Source organism: Fibroporia radiculosa (genome assembly GCF_000313525.1).
Source record: "Fibroporia radiculosa TFFH 294 genomic supercontigs, scaffold6696, whole genome shotgun sequence".
In the NCBI taxonomy this organism is placed as follows: domain Eukaryota; kingdom Fungi; phylum Basidiomycota; class Agaricomycetes; order Polyporales; family Fibroporiaceae; genus Fibroporia; species Fibroporia radiculosa.
Window position 1 is genome coordinate 1 of NW_012133441.1, and position 23,915 is coordinate 23,915.

Consider the following 23,915-nt stretch of genomic DNA (forward strand, 5'->3'; position numbering starts at 1 on the left):
TCGCATTCGCATTCGCATTCGCATTCGCATTCGCATTCGCATTCGCATTCTGCCAACGGACTCGAATTTTCCCAAAGCGATGCTGGCTATCCGTCCGCGTGTTCTCAACATCTTATGATCTCATTCCTAGTCCGGTGTCGAAACAAACTTTCCCTGGGGCCACCTTAGTATGTATCGAGCAACGAAAGGCGGGAAGGAGCAGTAAAAAGCTCGGAGCGTATTCCGTGCGAAGCTGAAAGCTCACTGCAAAATAATCTGGCCGGATAATGTCATATGGAGAATCAAAATATCGCACCGGTGTGGCCGACTGTGAATGTTTGAACACCTCCATGCCTGTGTATTGTGCCATGCTATACGAGGGTAATCTTTCAGGCCACAAACTTGCTCGTAGCGCTACTTCGAAGCTTTTTATCCTACTTTCAAAAGCTGCGGAGCTGCCATTTTAATATGCGCGACATTTACTGTCCGTGCACTAACGGCACACTCAAGTCGTGGGCGCAGCGGTTGAAACGCTGTGGCCGCGAGGACCGGTGACTGCGAGGGTACCCGGATGGCGATCGCGATGGCACGTGACATCGGAAGACGTAGAGGTGGCTGCGATTGGTCGGAGGTGAGGACGAGGACCCGCACAGTCAAGGGGGCGACGAATGCAACATTTAGCCCAGATTTCTCTCTCTCCCCTTTCTCCCGGGTCCGTGCTGCCCTACCCCTCCGTTTCCCCTTCCGCCGTTTCCCCTCCTGCTGTCGACGTCTGTAAAGTCTTCAAGGAGAGTGTTTGCCTCTTGTCCTCCTGCTTGAATCGATTTCACTTGCCCCTTGATCAATCGACGAGGCTCGGGACGACTCACGACCGTTATGCGACACCATGATTTGTATATCCGTGACGATGCGACCAACTGCGGGAACGGAGGAGGAGCAGAGACCTATACCGCGCTGCGGATAGCCTCGATCTTCATTATAGGAGCAACCTCCAGCTTCGGCGCCCTTTTTCCTGTCGTCGCCCGCAAGTCGAAGTGGTTGAGCATGCGAATGCCGAATGCCGTATTTAAAGTGGCCAAATATTTTGGGAGCGGGGTCATCGTATGTTGAGTCCTTGACATCTTTGAATTTCTTTTCTGATGTTTGACGATTTCGTACCTCTTGCGACGTGTCAAAATTTCCTCGAAAGATTGCCACAGCGTTCATACACCTTTTGGATCCTGCGATGTCTGAACTTGGCTCGCCATGTCTCTCACCTGCATGGCAGGAATACGTACGTACCACATACTTTCACCTATTCTCATTAAAACTGACTGCATCCACGACAGCCGTATGCGTTAGCGATATGCCTTGGCAGCATCTTCATGATATTCTTGGTTGAGATTTTTGCTTTCAGATGGGGTACTTCTGTTCTCGCGAAGATTGGGATAGCTCACGGTGAGTGTGATGTTCATTTATCTGTTAGTCGTATGCCACCGGAAAGAGCGGGGTGTTTCTGCGCTGTCTTGAAACAATTGGCTCATCTTGGCGTTTCTCGAATCACCTTCATAATTTGCCTTGTTGCGCTTCAGTTGCCACAAGGTTTGTATACTGATTTCTGTACATAACTAGATGCACATGGTCACGGTCTCGCGACGGGTAGCCATGCGGCGCACGGACCCGAAGGGAACCATCCAATACCTTCGAGTAGCGGTACTTCTCGTTCGGATAGTGTCAAAGAGATTGTCGGCGACATAGAGTCACTGCCAGAGAAACTTGAACATCACCATGTTGATGGGCTGGGGCATGAACACGGATACAATCATGGACATGGTGGGATTGGTGGGGTGGCAGACTCTGCCATTGCACAGATCATTGGTGTTGCCATCCTAGAGTTTGGTGTACTGTTGCATAGGTTAGATCTCTCCTTAATGTTGACTACTTCGAGCTGTCACTGACCAAGTCATTAGTGTCTTCGTTGGGCTCACTCTTGCAGTCAACCCAGGCTTCAAAATCCTTTTTGTCGTGATCGTCTTCCATCGTAAGTCAAAGTGTCCTCATGACTTGGATGGATCTCTGAACTCGCTACCTTTATCCGTCGTTCAGAAACATTTGAAGGCTTGGGTGTCGGATCACGGCTGGCTTTCATGGAGCTTCCTCCAGCGTACAGCTACGTCCCCGTCCTAGGTGCATGCCTCTACGGGCTTACGACGCCCATTGGAATCGCAGCGGGCCTCGGTGTACGCTCGACATACAATCCAGATAGCACAACTGCAAGTATAGTGAGCGGCGTCTTGGACGCATTCAGCAGCGGTATCCTAATTTACACCGGGCTTGTGGAGGTTCGTGATGCTTGAGCTTTTTTGAGGATTGCTCCGTTGACATGGATGGCTGTCTGCAGCTTATGGCGCACGAGTTCATTTTCAACAAGGAAATGATCGAGGGATCGACTCGGAACTTGGTGTTTGCGCTCTCATGCATGATGCTCGGTGCGGGGCTGATGGCGCTGCTCGGTAAATGGGCATGACGGCCTTGCCCTGCTTCATTGTACATGATCCACATTCGCCTCCGCCGTCAGGGCTGATGCGTTTGTTGAACCGAGGCTGTATCAATATTGCCTGTGTCCGGGGCCTAGAGGCTCGCCCCGATGTGGATTTGGCCTAGGCTACCTGCATCTTAAACTGGATTTACACAACGGACCAACTACGCATAACTTATGCGGGTACGTACCCTACGGTGCGTATGCCTGACGTTTCGTCGTGGATTATGTAGCAGTGAAGCGAACCTTGTCCACCCTGTTGATTATGGTAGTTGTATCATGCTAGTGTAGAAGCAAAACAAGGCTACTTGGAAGGAACGGTCGTTGACCCCGACCGTTTATCGTGCGGCCAACATGCAGCCCTGACAAGTGAGCTAGATTGATACGAAGATGAGGTCGGTTATAATCTGAGCAGTGTCTAGGATGATGAACCAATGTCGAGCCCCGAGCTTCGAGAGATCATGAGGGGTTGTTTTCATGTCTTGGCCGTCAACAGTGTGTCAAGAAAAGCAGGTGCTATCCCTTGATGGCCGTCGTGATACTGGCAAGCGCTTAAGGTATCGGTGTGGAAAGCGATGAGTGTCGGCCTGGGTCCTCAAGCTGGAGACTCGGCCGTTGTCCGCGTTCGCAGCGAAAATTACACTCTGCCTTGTCTCTCTACAGTCAGGGATGAGGCTCATCATGATCTACACACATAGATGGGCTGGGGACCTGGTCACAGTCTTCGCCTAGCTGGATTTTGGCGGGAGGTTTGCTATTTGTATGAGATTACGAATTGGATCTTCCAGCACGAGTCACCGGAGAGGTTGCGACAATCAAGGAAACTCCCAGGTGGAGAAGGACCTCGCGACGGAGGGACAAGAGTCACGGACTGATCCAGAACTGGACGGGGGCGGCTACCCGCTGTCAAGCAGGGTAGACTAGCTTCTGCCAGTTCATGCAGATATGCAACTGTCTGGAGTCGTGGGGTATCATCGGCAACGCCGCGGCTGTCAATATCCTTCATCTGCGACTTGCGGGAGACGTCCGGCGTGCGCAAATATACGTTCGTGACCACGATGGCATTGTGAAAAAACAAAGCTGCTCCAAATAAGAATCGACGATAAGCCGAAACAACTATGAATACTGGCATCTGCGTCTGGACAGGAAGCGACATGAGTTTGGGTGCCGGATTGCTATTATGATGCCAGTAGTATCCAGCCAGTATTTGCCAGTTGAGACAAGCCAAACATCCACCGAGAGGCAAAAGGACAAAATTAGTAAACAGAATGCCGTAGGTTGCATGAAGAATCATCAATAATCTGTCCAGGGCGAGTCACTTGTCTGGGACGCTCTGTACGTGGCGACGACTAGCTATATTTGCCGCTGAGCGCGCGCGCTGAGCTCTTGATTTGGTCGTATGGTCTACCCACGCAGATATATCGTTTGAGACTAGATCTTCGAGTTTTAGTTGCTCGGTACATATCCGCGAAAATGCTTGGACTCACACCGGTCAGGAACAGGACAGTCGCAGTGATAGCCATGGGCACAAAGATTGTTTTCGTGCAAAATGAAATCAGGAATCGGATGTCACAGCTGATATCAGTGGATAAGCGTTCAGATGGATGATGTAGAATAGGAATTCGTCGGCTCAGATTTCACCGTCGTCCTTGCGGTTGGAACCAAGCCGACATTTCCAGTCTGCAAGGGAGGGTCGTCAGAACTAAGTTGTGCACCAGGCCCGTACCCCTCGTGTAATGCGAAAGCAGTATGCGAGAAAGACTCGCCTCGTCGGGCCGGAAGATTGTCTTCCCGTGGTTTTCTGCATGCCTCGATTCTGATGGTGTTGGTTGGGCAGCTGCATTTCCGAGGGTGTCAGCATCTGATGTCTCATGAGGTCTTCATTCTACCATCAGTCTCGAGCAGACGGAGCTGTAAACGTGCACAGGACGAGTATGTTTGCCATCGCAGATAGCAATGCCGGACGGCAGACACCAACACGAGACAGTATGTGTGAGTCTTGGCATTCGACTGCGAGGGTCCCCACTGGGCAGAGGTGGGGCGGATCGAGGGTGGTAATTGGGCAAGGGGAAAAGACAAGGACCTGCACAGTCAAACTCAAGGTTCAGCACGACATGCTTCCTCCCAGGCTTCGTCCAAACCCAATACGGCTGGCCGTTCTGCACACGCCCCAAATCATTCCGAAACGCAACCCTACCTCTGAATATAACCGACTGGCGCACTTAAATACTCCATCCTGTCCTTTGCCTCTGTCGTCGCCCACTACACGTTCTCTCCCAGGAGACAGGACACAGCCAAGACTACCAGAGTCATTGTCATCTTGCCCTCGAAAATATGTCTGCTAACGACTGTGGAAGCGGCGGCGGCGCCCAGACCTACACCGGTCTGCGAATCGCGTCCATCTTCATCATCTTAGGGACTTCCATGTTTGGCGCACTTTTCCCCGTCGTCGCTCGCCGAGTCCCTTGGCTGCGCGTACATATCCCATCGACCATGTTTCTGATTGCCAAGTACTTTGGTAGCGGAGTAATCGTGAGTCTATGTCTAGATAGCATAATACAATCGTCGAGCTTACCGTCATTAGGTTGCGACGGCTTTTATCCACCTTCTAGATCCAGCTTTACAAGAACTTAGTTCCCCGTGTCTGTCCCCGGCCTGGCAAGAATATGTGCGTCACATGGGCGTTGTCGAGATGGAATGCTAAATCCTCGCACTCATAGCCATATGCTCTAGCCATCTCGCTCGGCAGCATATTCGGAATCTTCGTGATCGAAATCTTTGCTTTTCGCTGGGGTACAGAGGTACTTCGCAAGGCCGGTGTTGGAGCTCCTCAAGGTGTGTATTCCCAACCTAGATGCAAGCTTCACCGTGATCCTACACGGAATTTAATCCATCTCCAGGACATATGCATGATATCGATGGAGGACGCGGCCAGGAGATCGAAAAAATTCAGGGTGACGCCGAATCCGGTTTGGAAAACTCCTCCCTCGGCATTGAGGAAACCGACAGCCAGGAATCAGCCATTGGACGAATCCTGGGGGTTATGATTCTGGAGTTTGGAGTCCTGTTGCATAGGTTGGTCAGCTGTCTCTGCATCTAGACATCATGCGTTTACTCAATGCTCAATGGATAACCCAGTGTACTAATCGGACTTACCCTCGCGGTCGACCCCGATTTCAAAATATTGTTCGTCGTCATCATCTTCCACCGTACGTCTCTCCATGCACTTCCCAAGTAGACCCGTACTTACGTCCTGACGCACCTACAGAAATGTTCGAGGGTCTCGGTGTTGGCTCCCGACTGGCATACATGGAGCTTCCGCGAAAATACGCAATGGTTCCGATCATCGGTGCTTGTCTCTATGGGATAACAACACCAATCGGCATTGCGGCGGGTCTGGGCGTACGCACGACGTACAATCCGAACAGCACTACCGCGAGCATTGTCAGTGGTGTGATGGACGCCTTCAGCTCCGGTATCTTGATCTATACTGGTCTCGTTGAGGTATGTATACATTGTTTCCTCCACACGAGCATTCATCTTGACATAACTTTCATCCATGTAGCTCATGGCGCATGAGTTTGTCTTCAATAAGAAGATGATCGAGGGGCCTACAAAAAATTTGGTCCTTGCTCTCGGGCTTATGATGCTTGGCGTTGGCTTAATGGCTCTTCTCGGGAAATGGGCTTGATTGTTTAGCTGCATGTGGTGTTAGATTGCCGTATATCATTTCCACGATGCTCTGATTCCTACTTCTGTTATGGCTCACCTTACGTTGCTCATGTCCTTCAAGTGTACATTCAATGCCAAGAGGTGTGCGATATGAGCCTTCTATGTTTATTGTGTAAATGAGTCAAATCAATATATCATTGGCTGAGACTTATGCTGTGCCTGACTTACAAAAGCATCTTATAGCTTGTCATTTTCCAAAAATTGAAATATGTGTAGTTCAAAAATATTTCACGAATGCTCGAAATCTTGCACGAAGCTGTAACAATGTTTTGCCAGAAACGAGTCATTGATGAGACTTCTGATCAACATCCTTTCAATTGAGAGATCATGAACATACTCGTGAAGATTTCCTGTAACCCACATACCTAAAATCCGCTCGACTGCGGCCCAAAAGCACGAAAAGTACATCAATTTAGATAGAGCAGCGAGCCCAATTCAAAGCTATGCAGCGAGTTTTAGAGATAGTAGATACTAAAGTCTTCGAGGTCAACCAATTGGGAGAATAGCATTCTAATTTTCGATGTCGGCGAAAGTGCGTCTGGACTCTGGACGCTGGAGACTCGGAGGTGGCACTCCTCAGCAACAGCTGAGTACGAATCTACTAGTTAGTACATATGTATGTGATAGGCTCACTGCACTGCAAGACATAGAAATCCTATGAAAATACTCGAGGATTTATATACAAAAAATCTTATGCTGGATAACCTTAATAAGTAATTCCAGGCCCGATCACAACATAAGCTATCCAGTGCATTACAAGGTCTAACTTTGATCTCACTCAATGCGTTATGAGCATACCAACTACCAGCTAGGATCACGCTTCTTATCGACCAGCTGCCGAATGATACCTAGTCCCCAGGTATTCTAGTCTGATGACTACCACTGATTCATTCGCATAGAAAGGATCAGTCATCTCCGGAAGTTTAGCGCCAGCTGATTGGGTCATGCTTGTCGTGTGCATCCTGCCGCTACCAGGCTTGTGCCATCTTATTCTCTCTACGACCCACCTGAGGCATTGTCGGACTCTGCAGCGCTACTTGAAGCGTGGCCAGGGTCGAGGCCTGCCAACAGAGTTGCCTGGCGCGACGTTCCAAACCCCTTATCGGTCCTTTCTGCTTTTGCTGACTGGCAATACTCTCTAAATTGCGGTGCGCAATGATTCCTCTACGCCGACCAAGAGCCAGACTACTTCCATTTGGCTTGGGAGCTGGGCTCTTCCTCTGGGTCGTCCTATATTTCTCCTGGCCTGCACTCGATCACCCATTACGTCCCCCTCCGTTCCTCGGTGGGTCACTGCCTAGTCATACCAGCAAGAAATGGGGCGGGCGCGCCGACGCGGTGCGGCGCGCATTTCGCCATGCGTATGCAGGATACAAGGAGTATGCAGGGGACAGCGATGAGCTGCTGCCCCTCACGGACGGGCAGGTGGACAAGTGAGTGTGACCCAGCCGTGTCGCATACCCCATGGCTCACACGCATGTCAGTTTCAACGGATGGGGCGTAACCTTGGTAGACGGACTTGACACCATGTGGATAATGGGTCTCCGTCGTGAATTTCAGCAGGCAATGCCTGTTGTCGCTAATATGACCTTCGCTCTCGGCAAGGTATGCGGTTGCCGCTTTAGCGTGAACCGTATCTGATCGCCCGCTGCTCTAGAGATCGTATGCTCCATTTTTCGAGACCGTAATCAGATACCTCGGAGGTCTGCTCTCCGCATATGCACTGTCCGGCGAGCCCATCCTACTTGCGCGCGCAGATGACCTCGGGAGATTGCTGCTCCCCGCGCTTAACACCTCGTCCGGGCTGCCTATGTATGCAGTCAATACTGTTACGTGAGTAGATGGCACGTCAGGCTAATATCGAGCGCCATTAATTCATTACTTAGAGGGGAGACCAGGGAGGGCTGGAGCCTGGGAACAGTGCTTTTGGCCGAAGCACTCAGCTGCCAGCTTGAATACAAGTACCTCGCGCATTTGACAGGCCGAAGGGAATATTTCCAACGTGTAGGTGTCGGAATAGAAATAGCTGTATGTTCAAGATACTCAGATATGCATCAGGTTGATCGAATCATGGACATCATGCGCGACGCTAACGTCACGGAAGGAAAATTCCCAACCAGATGGAGCTCGGGTAAAGCAGTGCCAAAGAATGGTAGGGTACCTGTTGGAAAAATGTACTGTAACGCTCAAGATTTACAGACCAGTTTTCCGTCGGTGCATTTGCTGACAGCGCGCACGAATACCTACTCAAACAGTGGTTACTGACGTCTAAATCCGAAACCAAAGCGCACGATTTGTGTATGTCGTCCATCCCCCCTCGAGTCACCAGCTGACGGTAGTCAATACCAGATGTGCGTGCTGCGACCAGCATCATCGAGAACCTGCTCTACATCACACCCAATCGACAGCTGCTCTATGTGACTGACACCACGCACGGTGTGCCCAGCCACACCTTCGAACACCTCTCATGCTTCCTCCCCGGCCTGCTCGCCCTAGGCGCGCACACAGTCGATCTGACTCCCCGTGATGCGCAGGTGCACCGCTGGGCCGCACAGGGCCTTGCATACACTTGTTGGATGTCGTATGCGGACCACGCGAGCGGACTAGGGCCGGACGAGATGCACATGGAGTCCATACCGAAGTCGGTCGAGAACCCGCATGGCGGGCTGTGGGTCGATCACCTCGAGCGGTGGGAGGCGGCGGGTCGAGAGGGAAACGTACCGCCTGGACTGAGGGAGGGCCCGCCGCGGGCGAAGGGCGAACGGGACTATGGCGCACGCAAGTCTGGATATTTTTTGCGTCCTGAGGTTGGCTGTCTTCATTTTGTGATGTGTGTGCACCTGTTGTTGATGATCGTGCGTATGTAGACAGTGGAGAGCTTCTATCTCCTGTGGCGGACAACGGGTGACGAGGTCTGGCGGGAACGGGGCTGGGCGGTGTTCCAGGCGATTGAGAGGGAGGCGAAGACGGAGAGTGGTTATGCGAGCTTATTCTCTGTCGAAGAGTCTCCCGCACCAAAGAAAAACGAGATGCCGAGGTACATCTTTCCCGTCTTTGTCCATGCATGCGGGTTCTGACAATCATAAATCGTATAGCTTTTTCATGGCAGAAACGTAAGTGACTTATGCACACTGTGGATACAAGTTGTTTGTAATAACTGACGTCTGGCCTAGATTGAAATACCTATATCTGCTCTTTACAGACGAAGAGCTAATACCACTAGATCAATGGGTGTTCAACACGGAGGCGCATCCTTTGCCTATTTTCAAGTGGTCTGACTGGGAGAAGGAGCTGTACAAGATACAATAAACGGCACCATGTAACATCATCTTGGAACTTTTTGTGGGTTTAATGGGTTTTCACATATCTATGCTTCGTCAACTGGTGTGAACGAGAGGCAGTTACTGCTCGTGCTCGTGAAGTTGCAGAATTGGCTCCGCTGAGCTACTTAAACTCAAAAACGGGCGGAGTATCATGCTAAGTGATCAAGTTCGTTCTAAAATCGCTTGCATCCTGTACATAAACAGAAGATATATCCTAAAGAAGACTTCGGTACATACCAACACAGTGTAATGACGGTTGGTTAGGCGAAGCACATCGATACTATTAGATTTAAGGTATCCTTTATCCGAGATAGAGCAGTTCCCATGAAGACTGGAAATTCGACAGCAACAATGTGAGTACCAGTGCCAAATCACTTTTGCTTTGCGGCACGCTCGGCCGCGACCCCCGCGTTCACGAGCTTTAGCACACGGAAACTCAGATCCACAACCATCAAGAGCGGAAGAAGGAAGAAGGGGATATAACTCGATAGCAACATGGTCCTCTGAGCGGGAGTGATGGACACTATATTGGCGGCGATGGTCTCAGGCGAGGTGAACGGGGTGGCAAGGAGGACCGTAACGCAAGGCAGCGCAGTGATCGTCGCAGAAGTGGCGTAGACCAGGAGGAGGACGTAAATGGAGCGTGAGTCTGGAGACAGCACACTCAGCAAAGGTACAATCATTGGAGAGGAGGGATATTTACCTTTCCACAACCCACGCATGCCAATAAAAAAGACAGGAAGTTGGAAGAATCTAAAGATCCGCAGAATGTCAACACTTCACGATACATCCAGGTCCAATTGTACGACTGACGCTTCGACCATTACAAATGTGTGGAACCAGACGAAGTCCTCTTTCCGTCCAAGAAGACCCATCACACCTCCAATTAAGGGGTCACCATAATTTGAGATGTAAAAATCGGTAAGGGCCTTCATGAACGGGGGCACGAGGGAGGGCGGGTATATGACCTGCAAGTCCATGAGTATCGTGGCCGTTGCGTGCATCTGACAGGACGGAATATCAATGCCCGTAACTTGACATCTGAACAGCAAAACAAACCGCGAAGAAGGAGAAGTATAAAAGGTCCAAAGGACGCGAAACGAGAGATTTCTTGGACATTTTGGTAGATTCTGAGTTTGCTGCCGGTGGTCGCGCCAGGGTGTGCGTCGAGAGTCGTTGGCGGTGCGGATTAGGTCGTTCAACTACTGATTATCTATACTGCGAGACAATATGGAAAGTCGCCGACGTACAATCCTCGCTGTTGGCCACAAGAACACGGACAGTGAAAGAGGAAGGCAAGATACGGTCCTACCCATGATGGGCGCTCCGCAGGCGTGAGAGGTCGAGTTTGGGGCCAGGATTGAATTCGCTCATGTCGTTCTTTCCCTACTCTCGTCTATTACTGGGCCCATCACAATCTGTCGTTGTTTCGGGTCCTCATATTGAAGTCATCGACTCTCAGTGGGTTATGAAGTCATCTTTCTTCACCGTTCCTGCCTCAATAGTTGAATCAGAAATGGCGAACTCATCTACTCAACCGTAAATTTGGGAGAAGCAGAGAAGGCGTCTCTGCTCAAGTCAGGCCCCATACGTTGCGCTGCAGTAGATGAAGCATATACCCACGTCGCGACTGCCGGGGAGGACAAAAAATTGAAAGTGTGGCAAACCGATGGGTTAAAACTTCTCAGCGAAAGGTGAGTCGTCCTATTGTTTCTTGCCCACCAGACCCTGACGTGAGCCTTATTCAGGGAACTCCCAAAAAAGCCGACCTCTATCAACTTTACTCAAGATGGCCAAACTATTTTGGTATCCGACAAGTTCGGTGACATATTCAGGTTCGTGTAAAATTGACGCGAAATTCAGAGCTCTTTGTTGAAATATGAAACTTCAGCTATCCCTTACATCCAAATATTTCTCCTTCGTCTACAACAGAGTCACATACAGATGGCTCCAAACGTGGAGCTCTTACATCCCACGAAAACCCCTCCGACGGTGAACTCGTGCTCGGTCATGTCTCCCTCCTCACATGTTTCCTCCTTTCGTCCGACGAGAAATATATTATCACTGCGGATAGAGACGAACATATCCGGATTAGTTGGTACCCGCAGGGTTATGTGATTGAGAGCTATTGTTTAGGACATGCGAGGTAAGTCGTGTTACAGCTGACATATTCTTCCCCGAATAATCTGCATAATATCAGATATGTCTCTGCCATTCATATCCCCTCCTTTGCGCAATCAATCCTCGTCTCAGGTGGCGGGGACCCTATGCTCAAGTTGTGGAACTGGATGACGGGTGGGCTCCTTTCGGAGATACCAATCATGGAGGCCGTTGAGTCGTTTATCAAGGTGAGGGCACCGAGCAGAAGGCGGGGGCAAGGAGATGACGATGAACTGGACGGAACGGATGGTGCAGGAAATAACACCAAGAGACACAAGAAACGAGGGAAGAAAGGCAAAGGGCAGAAGGAAGAGACAAAGGCGATGGAGGGGACACCGGATACAGATGGAGGGGACGACAGAATGGAAGGGGGTGAGGGCAAGGTCATTCGACAAGGCAGCAGTCCCCCAATAGAACAAGCTGCAGCGGAGACGAACGCTACTGATGGGCCAGATAGATTGGTTCTTGTGATACACAAACTTGAATCTCTCGATTTAGGGGATCGCAGGCGATACTTAATATTCAGTGCGGTTGGGTATGTCGCGGTCACCTTCTCTTCACTCTGAGCTAACTCATATCTTGTCAGAGCAACCGCTCTGTTTTATTGCAAGTTTCCCGAATCCGACGAGACTTCGCCGCCTTCTGTGCACGCTCTGGACTTCGGCAGCCCTGTCACTGATTTTACGTTCGGCGCGCACAACACAATCTGGGTATCGCTGGATTCGTCTCAGGCTCTAGAGGAACATATCAGTGAGCGGGGTGACGCTTTTCCCAAAGCACACCTAGTCGAGTTGGTGACATGGGTATCAGATATGGTAAGTCATGAAACGGGGTACGTATTATCTCTCTGAAATTCGCGCTTTCTTAGCCGGTCATTGTCTCAGAGAGTGATGCGCCTCCATTGTTATCTTCTCTACGCACCACATGTGTGATACCTGGTACGTTCTCGCTTACCCGATCCCCGTAGTTCTTGCTAACACGCTGTTCAGCATCGCCCGCCGACTTGAAAGTGCTCGATATCTATTCTGCCCTGTCATCCATGCCAAAGAATATCGATCCCGAACATGATCCTCTGAAGCGAGATGTTCTCGCCGAAGCTGATGCCGATATAGAAGGCCCCCCAGGTCCCAGCGCGGGCAACGATACGAAGGGCAAGGGCAAAGGTAAAGGTAAAGGTGCCCAAAAGAAAGAGCTATCGCAGAGAGAGGTCGCGCGGTTAAAGAAAAAGCGCGCTGTGGCAGAGAGGTTGCAGGAGCATGAGAAATCGGCCGGCCAGACTCAGAGTCCAGCCGATGTGGCAGCATCGCCCGGCGTAGGGGAGCAGGAGAGAGGACACAAAAGGGCAAGATCCGATACTGACATAGTACCTCAGTCTGCTGGTAGCGAGGTGCAAGATGCAATGGATGAGTCGTGACATTCGCAGGGGTCGCTTTCGGTCGTAAGGACCAGAGGTTCGAAATATCAGGAATTGATAAATTTTTGCGTTCCACAGGAATCCTCCCTTCTGTTCTTTCCCTGTGTCATATAAACCGCCTCTGATGCCAGCAGATTGCAGCGATTAGAAGGCAGAATTATCGTCGTTAGTCATAAGGTCCTCACTGCGACGGCGTATATCCTAGAGTGAGTACAACTTCGCAGGTCCGAATGAATACGTCGTCTATTCTCAATGAGCGTAGGACTGGTCACTTTGGCTCACTATGTATACGCTCTAAAATAATAGAGCTCAGATCAGGAGGTTGGCAGTCGGTGTCTGATGTCATCGACTACACTACTCAAATCAATCAGCTGTATTTGACTCAAGTCTTGTCCAGCGATTGAGGACAGCCGAGTCCAGACGACAGAATATCTGCACTTTCTCGATAAGATTTAGATCCAATCATGACGCGGTCACATGATCGCGTTCGAACGGTGCTGCAGGCGACGGATGAAGTTATTGCAATTGTGCATGTAACGAGTGTTCGACGAACAGCGCTTCGATTACGTACACCTCAATTTTCCTCTTATTCTACCGTGACTAGTAGGCTTAGGAGACGACGCGGAAGCCGCGCACTCGATTCGAATGACATTCCTCGTCCTGCAGACCACAATTCTCAGAGCTTCCGAGTCTCAGGCTGTATTAGTGAAAGCGGCGCTATGAAATGGAAAACATTCATTGGAAACGGAATGTTCAAATTCTGGCAGAGATCAGCGTATGGAGAGGCAGACAGCAGTCACGAACGTTTATTTCTTGCGCCGAACATAGACGGACGATCTCATTCAGCGCAAAATGAGTATCAACTCACGGTTGACAACGACATCATCATGATGGCGACAACACGCTATATCGACGTTCGCGCAAATTTCAGCAAAGTCACCCTTGTACATTCGGACGGATGACAAACGATGTTGGAGCCGTTGGTACGGCGCACTGAGGTGATGATCTTGTAGTCGGTGACCCCTTTTTTGCTTACTTTTGGGCAAGCCGATCAAATATTTGCGGGGTGCAAGGGGTAACACGGGTTTGTGAATAAGGGTGATCTTTGCAGGATACGATGTGTTAGTATGTTCACGTGAACGACAAATGAAAAAAAGGCACTCCCTGAAATACTACATCTCCTCGTCTACATCGTCGCAGGTGTTTCCACAGTATATTCCAAACGCCCCTGAGTCCGAAAAGATCGTTGACTTGCGCCATTACGCGCTATAGATACTGAATGGTTTTTCGAGGCCGCGATACTCGAGTAGGATGAACTGAACGGCACAGGTGAAGCCACGCCTACCTGAGGGTCGGTTACGCGAGATGAGGACAAGCGCACTTTAGCGAGGTGCAGACCAGGGGAACGCCGCAGCTGTGTAAGTGAGCACAATTGTTGAATACAATCTGCTTTGAATCACTTATACAGGATCGGAGAACATCGAATATTGTCATGGCACCGCGACATCCTACACCCTCAAAATCTTCCGCAGTGTACCACAACAAAAACGCTGCACTCAATGGTCTACGAAGCAGTCAATGACAATGTGGCGTTGGGTCCACAATTAGTACAGCATCCAGAACTCAGTGGGATGACAAATGCGCATTGGCATCACAATCTGGTCTGAGGCCGTACAATCTCCTGGAACGCCCTACGTAAATCGCTCTTGAGATCCTGTTGACATCGATATTCGGTGAGCAGGGTTGGCCCAGATATAGTAGCATGAGACGGACCTCCAAGTCCTCCACACCAACACTAATTCTAACAAGACGAGGATCCGCAGTTGGGTCAACGGAGCTACGCTGCTCGATGAGAGACTCTACACCTCCCAGACTTGTCGCGGGCTAGAGCACACATTTATCCAGCTTAATTAATGCGTCAAATGAAGGTAACACTCACTATGAAATACTTCAAAGAATGTGGTAGAAGCCTCGCGTATTCTGGGTCAGTCAGCTGGCTCATCTGTTAGCTATAGGCCGGCAAAATAATGACAACTTGCTCACGAAAATGGAAAAAGTAGGATTCCATCCACCCTCCAATTGGACTTCAGGATTAAATCCTCTGCCGTCTGTGCCTTGGAGACTCGAATGCCAAACTTTGTCAATTACACCGGCCGGTATCCCGTCGTACGCCTTTCCCTAGAAGAAGCATCTATTCACTGAGTGTGATATAGACAAAGGCTGTTAGAACGTACTCCTGCAGCCAGACTCAGCCAGCGAGCAAGGCCCTCCGCGCTCTCCGACTGACGAGGCACACGCAAATGTAATGTGCGAAGGGAACGCAGGAGCAGCCACGACTCGAGGGAACCCATCATGGACCCAAGGAAGGTGCGATGCGTCCAGAGCTGCGACACAAATATGAGTTAGGTAATCTAGTTTTTGAAACACATAGGGCCACTATACTAATGCGAGGAAAATAACAATGCCATCGCCGCTTATCATTGTCCACAAACAGAAGACCGTTCATGTCCAACTGGGGGAAAATCATTTCATATATAGAATGGGAGACCAGGACGTCCAAAATTGATTATCGTAGATAGCAAGGTCACTCACCGTCTTCCATTCCTCTCCAGTCTGCGCAACGAGAACGCCACAAAGCAGATCAGAGTGTCCACCGAAGTACTTACTGCCTTGATTATCATGATGGCACTTAATTGCAATGTATCAACGTAGCCAGGCACACATACCGCTGTGAAGGACCATGTCTGCTCCCCATTTGAAGGGGTACTGAAGAGGTGGAGGGGCGAAAGTCGAATCGACTACTAGCTTTCCCCCGGCTGCATGTACCTGTCATTGGTGAATATTAGCCTATGATGAGAGTAGTATAGGTATCTGAGTACTTTGTCTGCGTAGAATTTGATATCCCTAGTCTCAAGACGTTCAGTAATCGTCTCCACGTAGATAACCGAACAGCACGACTCGCCTAGCTTCGCCTGTTGGGTTGAGGGGCGTTTCTAGCCAACACAAGTCACCAGGTTGAAACTGATCATCTAATCCGATAATTGGCAAGTTGCCTCCGCGGCTATGCTGGTATACTGCGATGGTGTTATGAAATCCATGGTATCCGCCAGAGATGGCGATACGTTTGGGGTGGAAGTAAACTAGGGCCTGTAAGGGGAAATAACCAAACGCTGTCAAGAGACGTAAACATGGCGTGAATCATGGCTCACGGCATACGAAGCGGCTAGCCCGGATGCGTATGTCATCGCATATCCACCCTAAGATTCGATGATGATTAGCACATCTTTGCACAATAGCCTCAGCGGAACGGGCTTAGCTCACGTTGATTTTACTGAGCACATGCTCTGCGCGCGTGCTGACATTCTGCGTGCATCGTGAATAAACGTGCCTCGTCGGATTCCGAAAATCAAAATCCTCTGGGTTGAGCGGAATATTGTCTTCGGTTAAAGGGGCTCTGAAGGCTTGTCCAAGCTTGAGTTAGCTTTGCGTACTGATTTACTCGAGAGCCGCTTACTGGATGTCACAGAGATGGATGGAGCTACTTCGGATCCGTGAGCGAACTCGTCGTCGCCGTGAACGAGTACGGTTCCAGTCAGGCGCTGGTGCATGGTTTTAGAGGTCATAGTAGTCAACCTGGCGGTCAACGAGACAACCAGGAAGCGAGAGGAACTGGTCGCACCAGATGGTCAGTTTACATGATATTTATATTTACGACGGGGCCACGCTACCGCGCGATTCCCGAGTGAATCGGCGTGTCCCCGGTCTCGTTCTGGGCAAATTGGTCAGAGTTGCAGGAATTAGTCACTCCAAGGAGGGTTCTGGCCGTAGCCCACGGCCGCGGGGACTTGCACAGGCATTTCCGGGGTTCTATTGATTCGAGTTGAGGTGAATTTCAAGTTCGCGGGTGGCGCGTGAGAGATCATCTTATCTATAAGTTATATAGGTTCGGATCAGTTTTGTTGGCGTGACGCTCGAGGTCAACGAATCTTCAAGTTCGACATCCTCAAGCCTTCGCCAACATCGCGCCACTGTGCGTCCTTCTTGTCATCTTGTCACTCCTTTTCCGAGTCGGCCGTAAAAGCGTGGTAGACTGTGCTGCTGCATGTCTTTCAAACGCTCATGACGTCGGTGCGACCAGAGGAGCGCGTTGGCGGTCCATGCGGCGGGCATTGCACGCCGTGCGAGAGGGGAAGAATGCGGTTGTTGCCCGATGCAGGATCTGTGAGTTTTGTTCTTCGTTTGTGAGGTCGCACGCACGGTACAGGGCTACAGATACCAATGGACCAGTGCTTGTGCGCTCGGGCGGCTTCCTCTTTACTCTTTTATACCCATCTTGGAGCGTTGTCGCGTTTGTGTCTCCACGACTCTGCGGATGTCCACAGACTGCCGTCATGCACATCGCATGCGCCCTCGCTGGACATGTGTAGGGAGACTCGATCGTGCAGCGGCGCATGGCGGAGACAGATTCTTCGACCCGTGCAATGCGAAGTTCGGCAGCCTGCTCAGCAGCCGCTTTTGGTGAACCTTGCGCGCACGCCATGTACGCTTGTGACACTCCGAGAAATCAATCACGCGACATTGGCTGATGCAGCGAGCGGCATCACAGTGCTCAGGAATCTACGTGGATGTCTAGCAAATCGCGTATGCGGTGAGCCGGCGTCCTTTGTTGACACCCCTGGCGTCCCCCAGATCTGTCAGCGTCAACAAGTGGTTGTGCTCTGTCGAACCTTACAGTTCGTGTGCCTGTATTCACGGGCGTTCACGCTTTCAATAACTTTGACAGTCTCGAGGAATATGCATCATCACTCGCGTTCATGGCTCAGGACAACCATCCATCCACTTCCGCTCAATTCGTTCGGTGTTCATGCTCTCGAAACGCTTGATGCAATGGAATACAACGTCCAAGGCGATAAATATTTAGCATTGCGACGAACTACAGGCCCTTAATCAATAGTCTCCCTGTCCGATTGCTTGTCTTCTACTACTTCTAGTTTCGAAAAAGCAGGTCGTCATGAATAGACATCAACATATAGCGTCGCAGATTGGCCCAATCTCCGTCCTGTGTGCTTGACAATGTTCTGCCCCTCATCCCGACCGCCTGCATCAAACAGTTTCAAAAGTTGACATCGACGCATCGTCGATGTAAGTGCCTTCGTGCTATGCATGAGTAGTTAGCCAAGTATTCGGGGCAATCACAAATACTTTCCACTGACCATTTCCTACTCTCGTCTTCCCCCGCTAAGATCTGCCGGCTCGACATCCTCGCTGGCCATTGCAACGCGGCGGGTTGACTCAGACTCGTCATCCTCATCGATTAATGACTCATCATCTGTGGGCAGATGTAAACCATCATCAAGAGGTCTGCCCAAGTCTACAATGAAGCTATTTGCAAAGTTCAAGCTCATCATCTGTGTGCCGTGCAATGCCTCAGAATTGAGCAGGGAGGACATATTCAAGGTATGTGTGGATTTAGAGAGAGTTCGGAGATTGAGCATGAATCGTGAGATGAAGAGGTTAGGTACACTGGAAAATGAGTTGAAACATGCACTAATGAGGATCACATAAATTGCTTACATGATCAAAAATATGTCTGGATAGTCAGGTGCAAACTAGACACATTTGAATCAGCAGTGGTTGGGAATATATATATAAATACTTACTAATGAATTTTTGCCCTGATATATAGAGATAATCACTGAGATCTGCAGTACAAGATCAATTCTGTATGTGGAAATGGGTATCTTTTTGTTGAATGTACTGCAATAGTAAAACAATCTTACAAAAAGTAAGCAGTACCTGCCATACAAGTGCTTCACTTTTTATAAATGTGCTGATTATGGGTAGAAACTTACCATCTCTGAAGACAATCAATATCATAGATTGCTTGAAGCCACAATATTGAGACATCAAGCCAAATTGAAATGTCTGCTTCCAGGTAATCACAATAATGATTATATCAGATATAACAGGTGCAACTGAGCCTATAACAAACACTTCAAGTATATAAGCAGCATACAAACTGTCATAAGTAGAAGAAAGCAGTGCACTTACATCTGTTTGCATGATGCAATATTAGTGTATATCATTGCATATGAACATTCTCAAGTGAATTGAAACACTTACTCAAAAAATGTAGAGAATGCCAGATCAGAACTTATTGTACATCCCATGAATGGACCTGGGATTCCAAATTCAGCAGGAAGTGATTTGGTATTTATATACTGCATTAGCATAAGAGGATGTCAATGCCTTGTAGAAGATTAGTACAAACTATGTTCAGAACCACAGGCACAAATGAAATCACAAGTACAAGCAAAGTAAGCAGTTTATTGAATCCACTGATAGCATATGTTCGCAGTGTAGCAAATACTGTATATAAGACATTCAGTAGTATATCAAACAAGAACAGTGCATGACAAACCTGCCATAAGAAACACTGCTATATTTCCTGAAATAGATTTAAGGATAAAGGTAGCCTCACAACTGATCTTGTTACTGTAAGATCATAATCTAAATGTTGCAAACAAACCTCAACTCCACAGCAGCATGAGCTTCCACAGAAAGAATTAGTATCATGAGAGAACTCACTGGAACAATAGTCACAGGAGTAGCATCTACTATATTCAGTATTGCATTGAACAAGAGACTGTATCTGTTGAAGAAAAATAGGACTGTTGCCCCAGACACAGGATGCAACCAAAACAGATCAACTTCAAGAGAGAAGGTGATGATATGGTCATAGACAACAAGGGCTATTATGCTAATATTCCGTGAATGCCCCAAATGCATATGAAAGACCTTATACCAGAAGATGTGTAAAAGCAAATATTGCCTAGATAGCTTGTGATAGACTCTAAGTTACAAGTAGTTTCTTACATAGTCACAGGTACAGGCCACTCACATACCATCAGCCACAGTTGCCACAGATGTATCAGAAGACATGTCGAGATAAAGCTTGTGCGCACGCAGTGAATGTGGGGGATATGTTGAATGGCCGAGGGGCGAGAAATGGGGCTCATTATATACTATCGTGATTTGGAAATATGCTCACTGGAGACCCGCCCGTGTCCATGGAGTCCGACTTGAGCGGTTTAGAAGGATGCTTGCGAAGTTAGCACTTCTATCGCAGATGTGTAGCTGAGATAGCAAGGGCTGTAACATCAGGGTAAGTGAAAATTTAGAACTCAACATGTACCGACATCCCAGGGCGGAAACGTTCGTAAGCCGCTGAGAGCCGTTAGCGAAAGTGCAGAACCAGTAAATGGTCGATACGGAGGTCCTGGCATTCGCACAGGTTCTTCTGCGGCGCTTTGGACTGATCGAGGAAGTTGCGCGTCATTGAGCGTGTACCTGGGATTCGTCTGGAGGGTCACCATACATGAACCAATCGTGTTATACAATCAGACTCGTGAAGCAGCGGCCGCTGATCTGCATAGAAGGCCTAAACATCAACGACCACATGCTATTGCTTGACATACGTAAGTGTAAACCGGATGTGGGGCCAATAGAGCAGCTCTAAGTACGGTGGGGAATCGACACCCATCATTGAGCGTGGACTGATGTCCCGCTACGGTCGACTTTGTCCATCATTGAGCGTAGACAGATGCCCCGTTGCGACCGACTTGCAATCAATCAAGCCTCCGCCATGTCTTTATCACCCAACGTGGGCGGCTTGCTGATGGACGGAGGTCGTACCTGGAGATTTATATTAATTGTTGCCTCATTGCAACGTCGTCGAGCGGTCAGCGTTGAGGGATTACATCAGGATGCAGGAGACACACGCACAAAATCAAAAGGCCCCGTTACCATGGTCCCCCGGTGAGATGCAAGAACTACTACAAAATGGACGTTTTCAAGTCGTTGCGTGTCTCAGGTAAGATCTGATGTTCACGGTCGATCATTTCCGAAGCGCTCGGCGGTTAGCTTGCACTCAAGTTTCAGCCTGTTCCAACTCGCACTCACTGACTCCTGCCCCCACTCGGCCATGAGTTTTACACTCGAAATGCGTCGCTCGCGACGCTGTACCGCGCGATTCCCGAGTGAATCGGCGTGTCCCCGGTCTCGTTCTGGGAAAATTGGTCAGAATTCCAGGAGGTAGTTACTCTAGGGAGGGTTCTGGCCGTAGCCCACGGCCGCGGGGACTTGCGCAGACATATCCGGGGTTCGATTGATTCGAGTTGAGGTGAATTTCAAGTTCGCGGGTGGCGCGTGAGAGATCATCCTAATAGTACAAGTCATGTAGGCCCGGATCGGTTTTGTCGTCGTGACGCTCGAGGTCAACGAATCTTCAAGTTCGACATCCTCAAGCCTTCGCCAACATCGCGCCACTGTGCGTCCTTCTTCTTGTCATCTTGTCACTCCTTTTCCGAGTCGGCCGTAAAAGCGTGATAGACTGTGCTGCTGCATGTCTTTCGAACGCTCATGACAGTCGGTGCGACCAGAAGAGCGCGTTGGGTTCGCGCGGCGGGTATTGCACGAGAATGCGGTAGTTGCCTGATGCAGGATCTGTGAGTTTTGTTCTTTGTTTGTGAGGTCGCGCGGGCGGTACAGGGTTACGGATGCGTATGGGTCAACGCCCGGGCCGCCGTTCGTCTCGGCTGCACATGTCGAGCTGGGCGGTAGAGCAGTGGCTAGTCTCGTCTGCTCCTGCCAGCCGCATCTCCGTTTGTCTCGGTGTTGCAACGACATTATTGAAGATGGTGGCTAAGCAAGGCGCTATTCACAGTGGACCTTGGTTGTTCCTATGCCGAGCCGTTCAGCCACCCAGCGTGTACACGCCTTCAAGAACTAAATACTCTCCGTCGAGTCTCTGACGTCGCCCCCTTCCCCATCACCCGATCCGCACTCTATCAAGTTACCGTCCTCGTCATGCGCCTTTCTCGCGCAGCCTTCCTCCACCAACGTTAGAACCTTCCCGCCGCAATCGTTGCTCCCCGGTAGCCGTGCGTCACATCGTGAGATGCTCAGTGCTCCTGCGATGCCTAAGCTCCCATTCTCAGCTCGCCTAGCCGCCCTGTGCCGCTCAAAGTCAGGAAGCACGCTGCGGCGGCTCCCACCTGCCCCCAGACATCTGCGCGCGGTGCATGCGAGTCTGCTCGCTTATACCCGCGTGTTCGACTGCATCCCCCGGTTCCACCCGCCTTGGGTATTCCTACCGCACCGTGCGTGCCTCTCAGTCGCGTCTGGCCTTGCTGCACTCGTTGCGAATCTATAAAGCGGTCTAATTTGCCTCTGCTCCCCGCTGTTCCTGGGAGGCCGCTCGCCCCGCCGTGCTTCCAGTGCCCTCGCAAATTCTGCACGGCAACAAATCTGCTTCATGTGCGCGAGGGTCTCAAACGAGCTATCCACGTAATGATAGCCCCATGACCGGGACCCTGCGAGGGTCAATTTACTATATCCTCATTGTAGAGGGGAGATGGCCTCGAGTGCTTGTGCGTTCGGGTGGTTTCTTATTTATTCCTCTTTCATACCTGCGGTCGGAAGAGCTGTATATCGGGCCAACTCTGAGACGGCAATCTTGGGGCGTTGTCGCGTTTGTGTCTCCACGACAGCTCTGCGGCTGTCCATCATCCGCTATCATGCACATCGCATGCGCTCTCGCTGGACATGTGTAGGGAGACTTGATTGTGCAGCGGCGCATGGCGGAGACCGACTCTTCGACCCGTACAATATGAAGTTTGGCAGCCTGCTCAGCAACCGCTTTTGGTGAACCTTGCACGCACATCATGCAAACTTAACTGCCAGCACCCCTAGCATCCCCCAGAGCTGTCATCGTCAACAGCTCGTTGTGCTTCGTTCAATTTTACAACTCGTGGGCCTACGTTCGCGGGCGGTCACGCTTGGAAAACATTGACAGTCTGGAGGAATATGCGTCATCACGCGTTTATGGTCCAGGACAGCTGCTCATCCGCGATCCGCTCATTTCGCCTGGCGCTCGCGCTTTCGAACGCTTGATACAATGGAATACAACGTCCAAGCCTCCAAGGTGATAAATATTTGGCGTTGTGATGGACTACAAGCCCTTAATCAACAGTTTACCGGTCCGATTGCTTGTCGTCTACCACTTCTAGTCTCGACAGAGCGGGTCCCCATAAATAGACGTCAGCATATAGCGTCGCAGATTGGCCCAATCTCCGTCCTGCGCGCTTGACAATGTACTGCCCCTCACCCCGACCGCCTGCATTCAACAGTTTCAAAAGTTGACGTTGACGCATCGTCGATGTAAGTGCCTTCGTTCTATTTATGAGTGGTTAGTTAAGTATTCGGGGCAATCACAAATGCTTTCCACTGACCATTCTATCTATCTGTCTTCCCCCGCTAAGATCTGCCAGCTCGACGTCCTCGTTGGCCATTGCAACGCGGCGGGTTGACTCAGACTCGTCGTCCTCATCGACTAATGACTCATCATCTGTGGGCAGATGTAAACCATCATCAAGGGATCTGCCCAAGTCTTCAACGAGGCTAGTCGCAAAGTTCAAGCTCATCATCTGTGTGCCGTGCAATGCCTCAGAATTGAGTAGGGAGGACATATTCAGGGTGTGTGTGGATTTAGAGAGAGTTCGGAGATTGAGCATGAATCGTGAGATGAGGAAGTTAGGTATGCTAGCAAATTGGTTGAAACATGCTCCCATGAGGATCATATAAATTGCTTACGTGGTCAAAAATATGTCTGCGTAGTTAGCTATAACCTAGAGGCATTTGAGTCAGAAATGGTTGGAAATATATAAAAATACTTACTGATGAATTTTTGCCCTGATATATAGAGATAATCACTGAGATCTGCAGTACA

General features: G+C 49.9%; 8 protein-coding genes across 8 annotated transcripts; 4 read left to right on the forward strand and 4 right to left on the reverse strand.

Moving 5' to 3' along the window:
• Positions 1 to 1,204: 1,204 nt before the first annotated feature.
• Positions 1,205 to 2,485, forward strand: FIBRA_06326 (uncharacterized protein; the record flags this gene model as incomplete). Its single annotated transcript, XM_012328057.1, has 6 exons — positions 1,205 to 1,252; positions 1,308 to 1,416; positions 1,591 to 1,873; positions 1,929 to 1,999; positions 2,065 to 2,300; positions 2,360 to 2,485. The coding sequence occupies 6 exons, from the start codon at positions 1,205 to 1,207 to the stop codon at positions 2,483 to 2,485; spliced, it is 873 nt and encodes a 290-aa protein (XP_012183447.1).
• Positions 2,486 to 4,831: 2,346 nt separating this feature from the next.
• Positions 4,832 to 6,188, forward strand: FIBRA_06327 (uncharacterized protein; the record flags this gene model as incomplete). The annotated part of the gene is made up of 7 exons (XM_012328058.1): positions 4,832 to 5,029; positions 5,082 to 5,165; positions 5,218 to 5,332; positions 5,398 to 5,572; positions 5,636 to 5,706; positions 5,766 to 6,001; positions 6,063 to 6,188. The coding sequence occupies 7 exons, from the start codon at positions 4,832 to 4,834 to the stop codon at positions 6,186 to 6,188; spliced, it is 1,005 nt and encodes a 334-aa protein (XP_012183448.1).
• A 1,196-nt stretch (positions 6,189 to 7,384) lies between these two features.
• On the forward strand, positions 7,385 to 9,538 carry FIBRA_06328 (uncharacterized protein; the record flags this gene model as incomplete). The annotated part of the gene is made up of 10 exons (XM_012328059.1): positions 7,385 to 7,662; positions 7,714 to 7,834; positions 7,887 to 8,062; positions 8,116 to 8,233; positions 8,288 to 8,381; positions 8,429 to 8,527; positions 8,579 to 9,036; positions 9,097 to 9,266; positions 9,325 to 9,342; positions 9,403 to 9,538. 10 exons carry the CDS (start codon positions 7,385 to 7,387, stop codon positions 9,536 to 9,538), a joined length of 1,668 nt encoding a protein of 555 aa, XP_012183449.1.
• Positions 9,539 to 9,923: 385 nt separating this feature from the next.
• FIBRA_06329 (uncharacterized protein) lies at positions 9,924 to 10,671 on the reverse strand (the record flags this gene model as incomplete). The annotated part of the gene is made up of 4 exons (XM_012328060.1): positions 9,924 to 10,201; positions 10,256 to 10,305; positions 10,366 to 10,556; positions 10,612 to 10,671. The coding sequence occupies 4 exons, from the start codon at positions 10,669 to 10,671 to the stop codon at positions 9,924 to 9,926; spliced, it is 579 nt and encodes a 192-aa protein (XP_012183450.1).
• Positions 10,672 to 10,924: 253 nt separating this feature from the next.
• Positions 10,925 to 13,126, forward strand: FIBRA_06330 (uncharacterized protein; the record flags this gene model as incomplete). Its single annotated transcript, XM_012328061.1, has 8 exons — positions 10,925 to 11,013; positions 11,067 to 11,246; positions 11,301 to 11,387; positions 11,444 to 11,698; positions 11,753 to 12,247; positions 12,299 to 12,527; positions 12,581 to 12,650; positions 12,702 to 13,126. The coding sequence occupies 8 exons, from the start codon at positions 10,925 to 10,927 to the stop codon at positions 13,124 to 13,126; spliced, it is 1,830 nt and encodes a 609-aa protein (XP_012183451.1).
• A 1,651-nt stretch (positions 13,127 to 14,777) lies between these two features.
• Positions 14,778 to 16,749, reverse strand: FIBRA_06331 (uncharacterized protein; the record flags this gene model as incomplete). Its single annotated transcript, XM_012328062.1, has 12 exons — positions 14,778 to 14,840; positions 14,900 to 15,010; positions 15,066 to 15,119; positions 15,170 to 15,304; positions 15,361 to 15,510; positions 15,719 to 15,795; positions 15,853 to 15,952; positions 16,006 to 16,119; positions 16,202 to 16,273; positions 16,336 to 16,383; positions 16,448 to 16,587; positions 16,641 to 16,749. The coding sequence occupies 12 exons, from the start codon at positions 16,747 to 16,749 to the stop codon at positions 14,778 to 14,780; spliced, it is 1,173 nt and encodes a 390-aa protein (XP_012183452.1).
• Positions 16,750 to 18,135: 1,386 nt separating this feature from the next.
• FIBRA_06332 (uncharacterized protein) lies at positions 18,136 to 18,576 on the reverse strand (the record flags this gene model as incomplete). Its single annotated transcript, XM_012328063.1, has 2 exons — positions 18,136 to 18,283; positions 18,350 to 18,576. The coding sequence occupies 2 exons, from the start codon at positions 18,574 to 18,576 to the stop codon at positions 18,136 to 18,138; spliced, it is 375 nt and encodes a 124-aa protein (XP_012183453.1).
• Positions 18,577 to 23,160: 4,584 nt separating this feature from the next.
• Positions 23,161 to 23,655, reverse strand: FIBRA_06333 (uncharacterized protein; the record flags this gene model as incomplete). The annotated part of the gene is made up of 2 exons (XM_012328064.1): positions 23,161 to 23,355; positions 23,419 to 23,655. The coding sequence occupies 2 exons, from the start codon at positions 23,653 to 23,655 to the stop codon at positions 23,161 to 23,163; spliced, it is 432 nt and encodes a 143-aa protein (XP_012183454.1).
• Between the last annotated feature and the right edge of the window lie 260 nt (positions 23,656 to 23,915).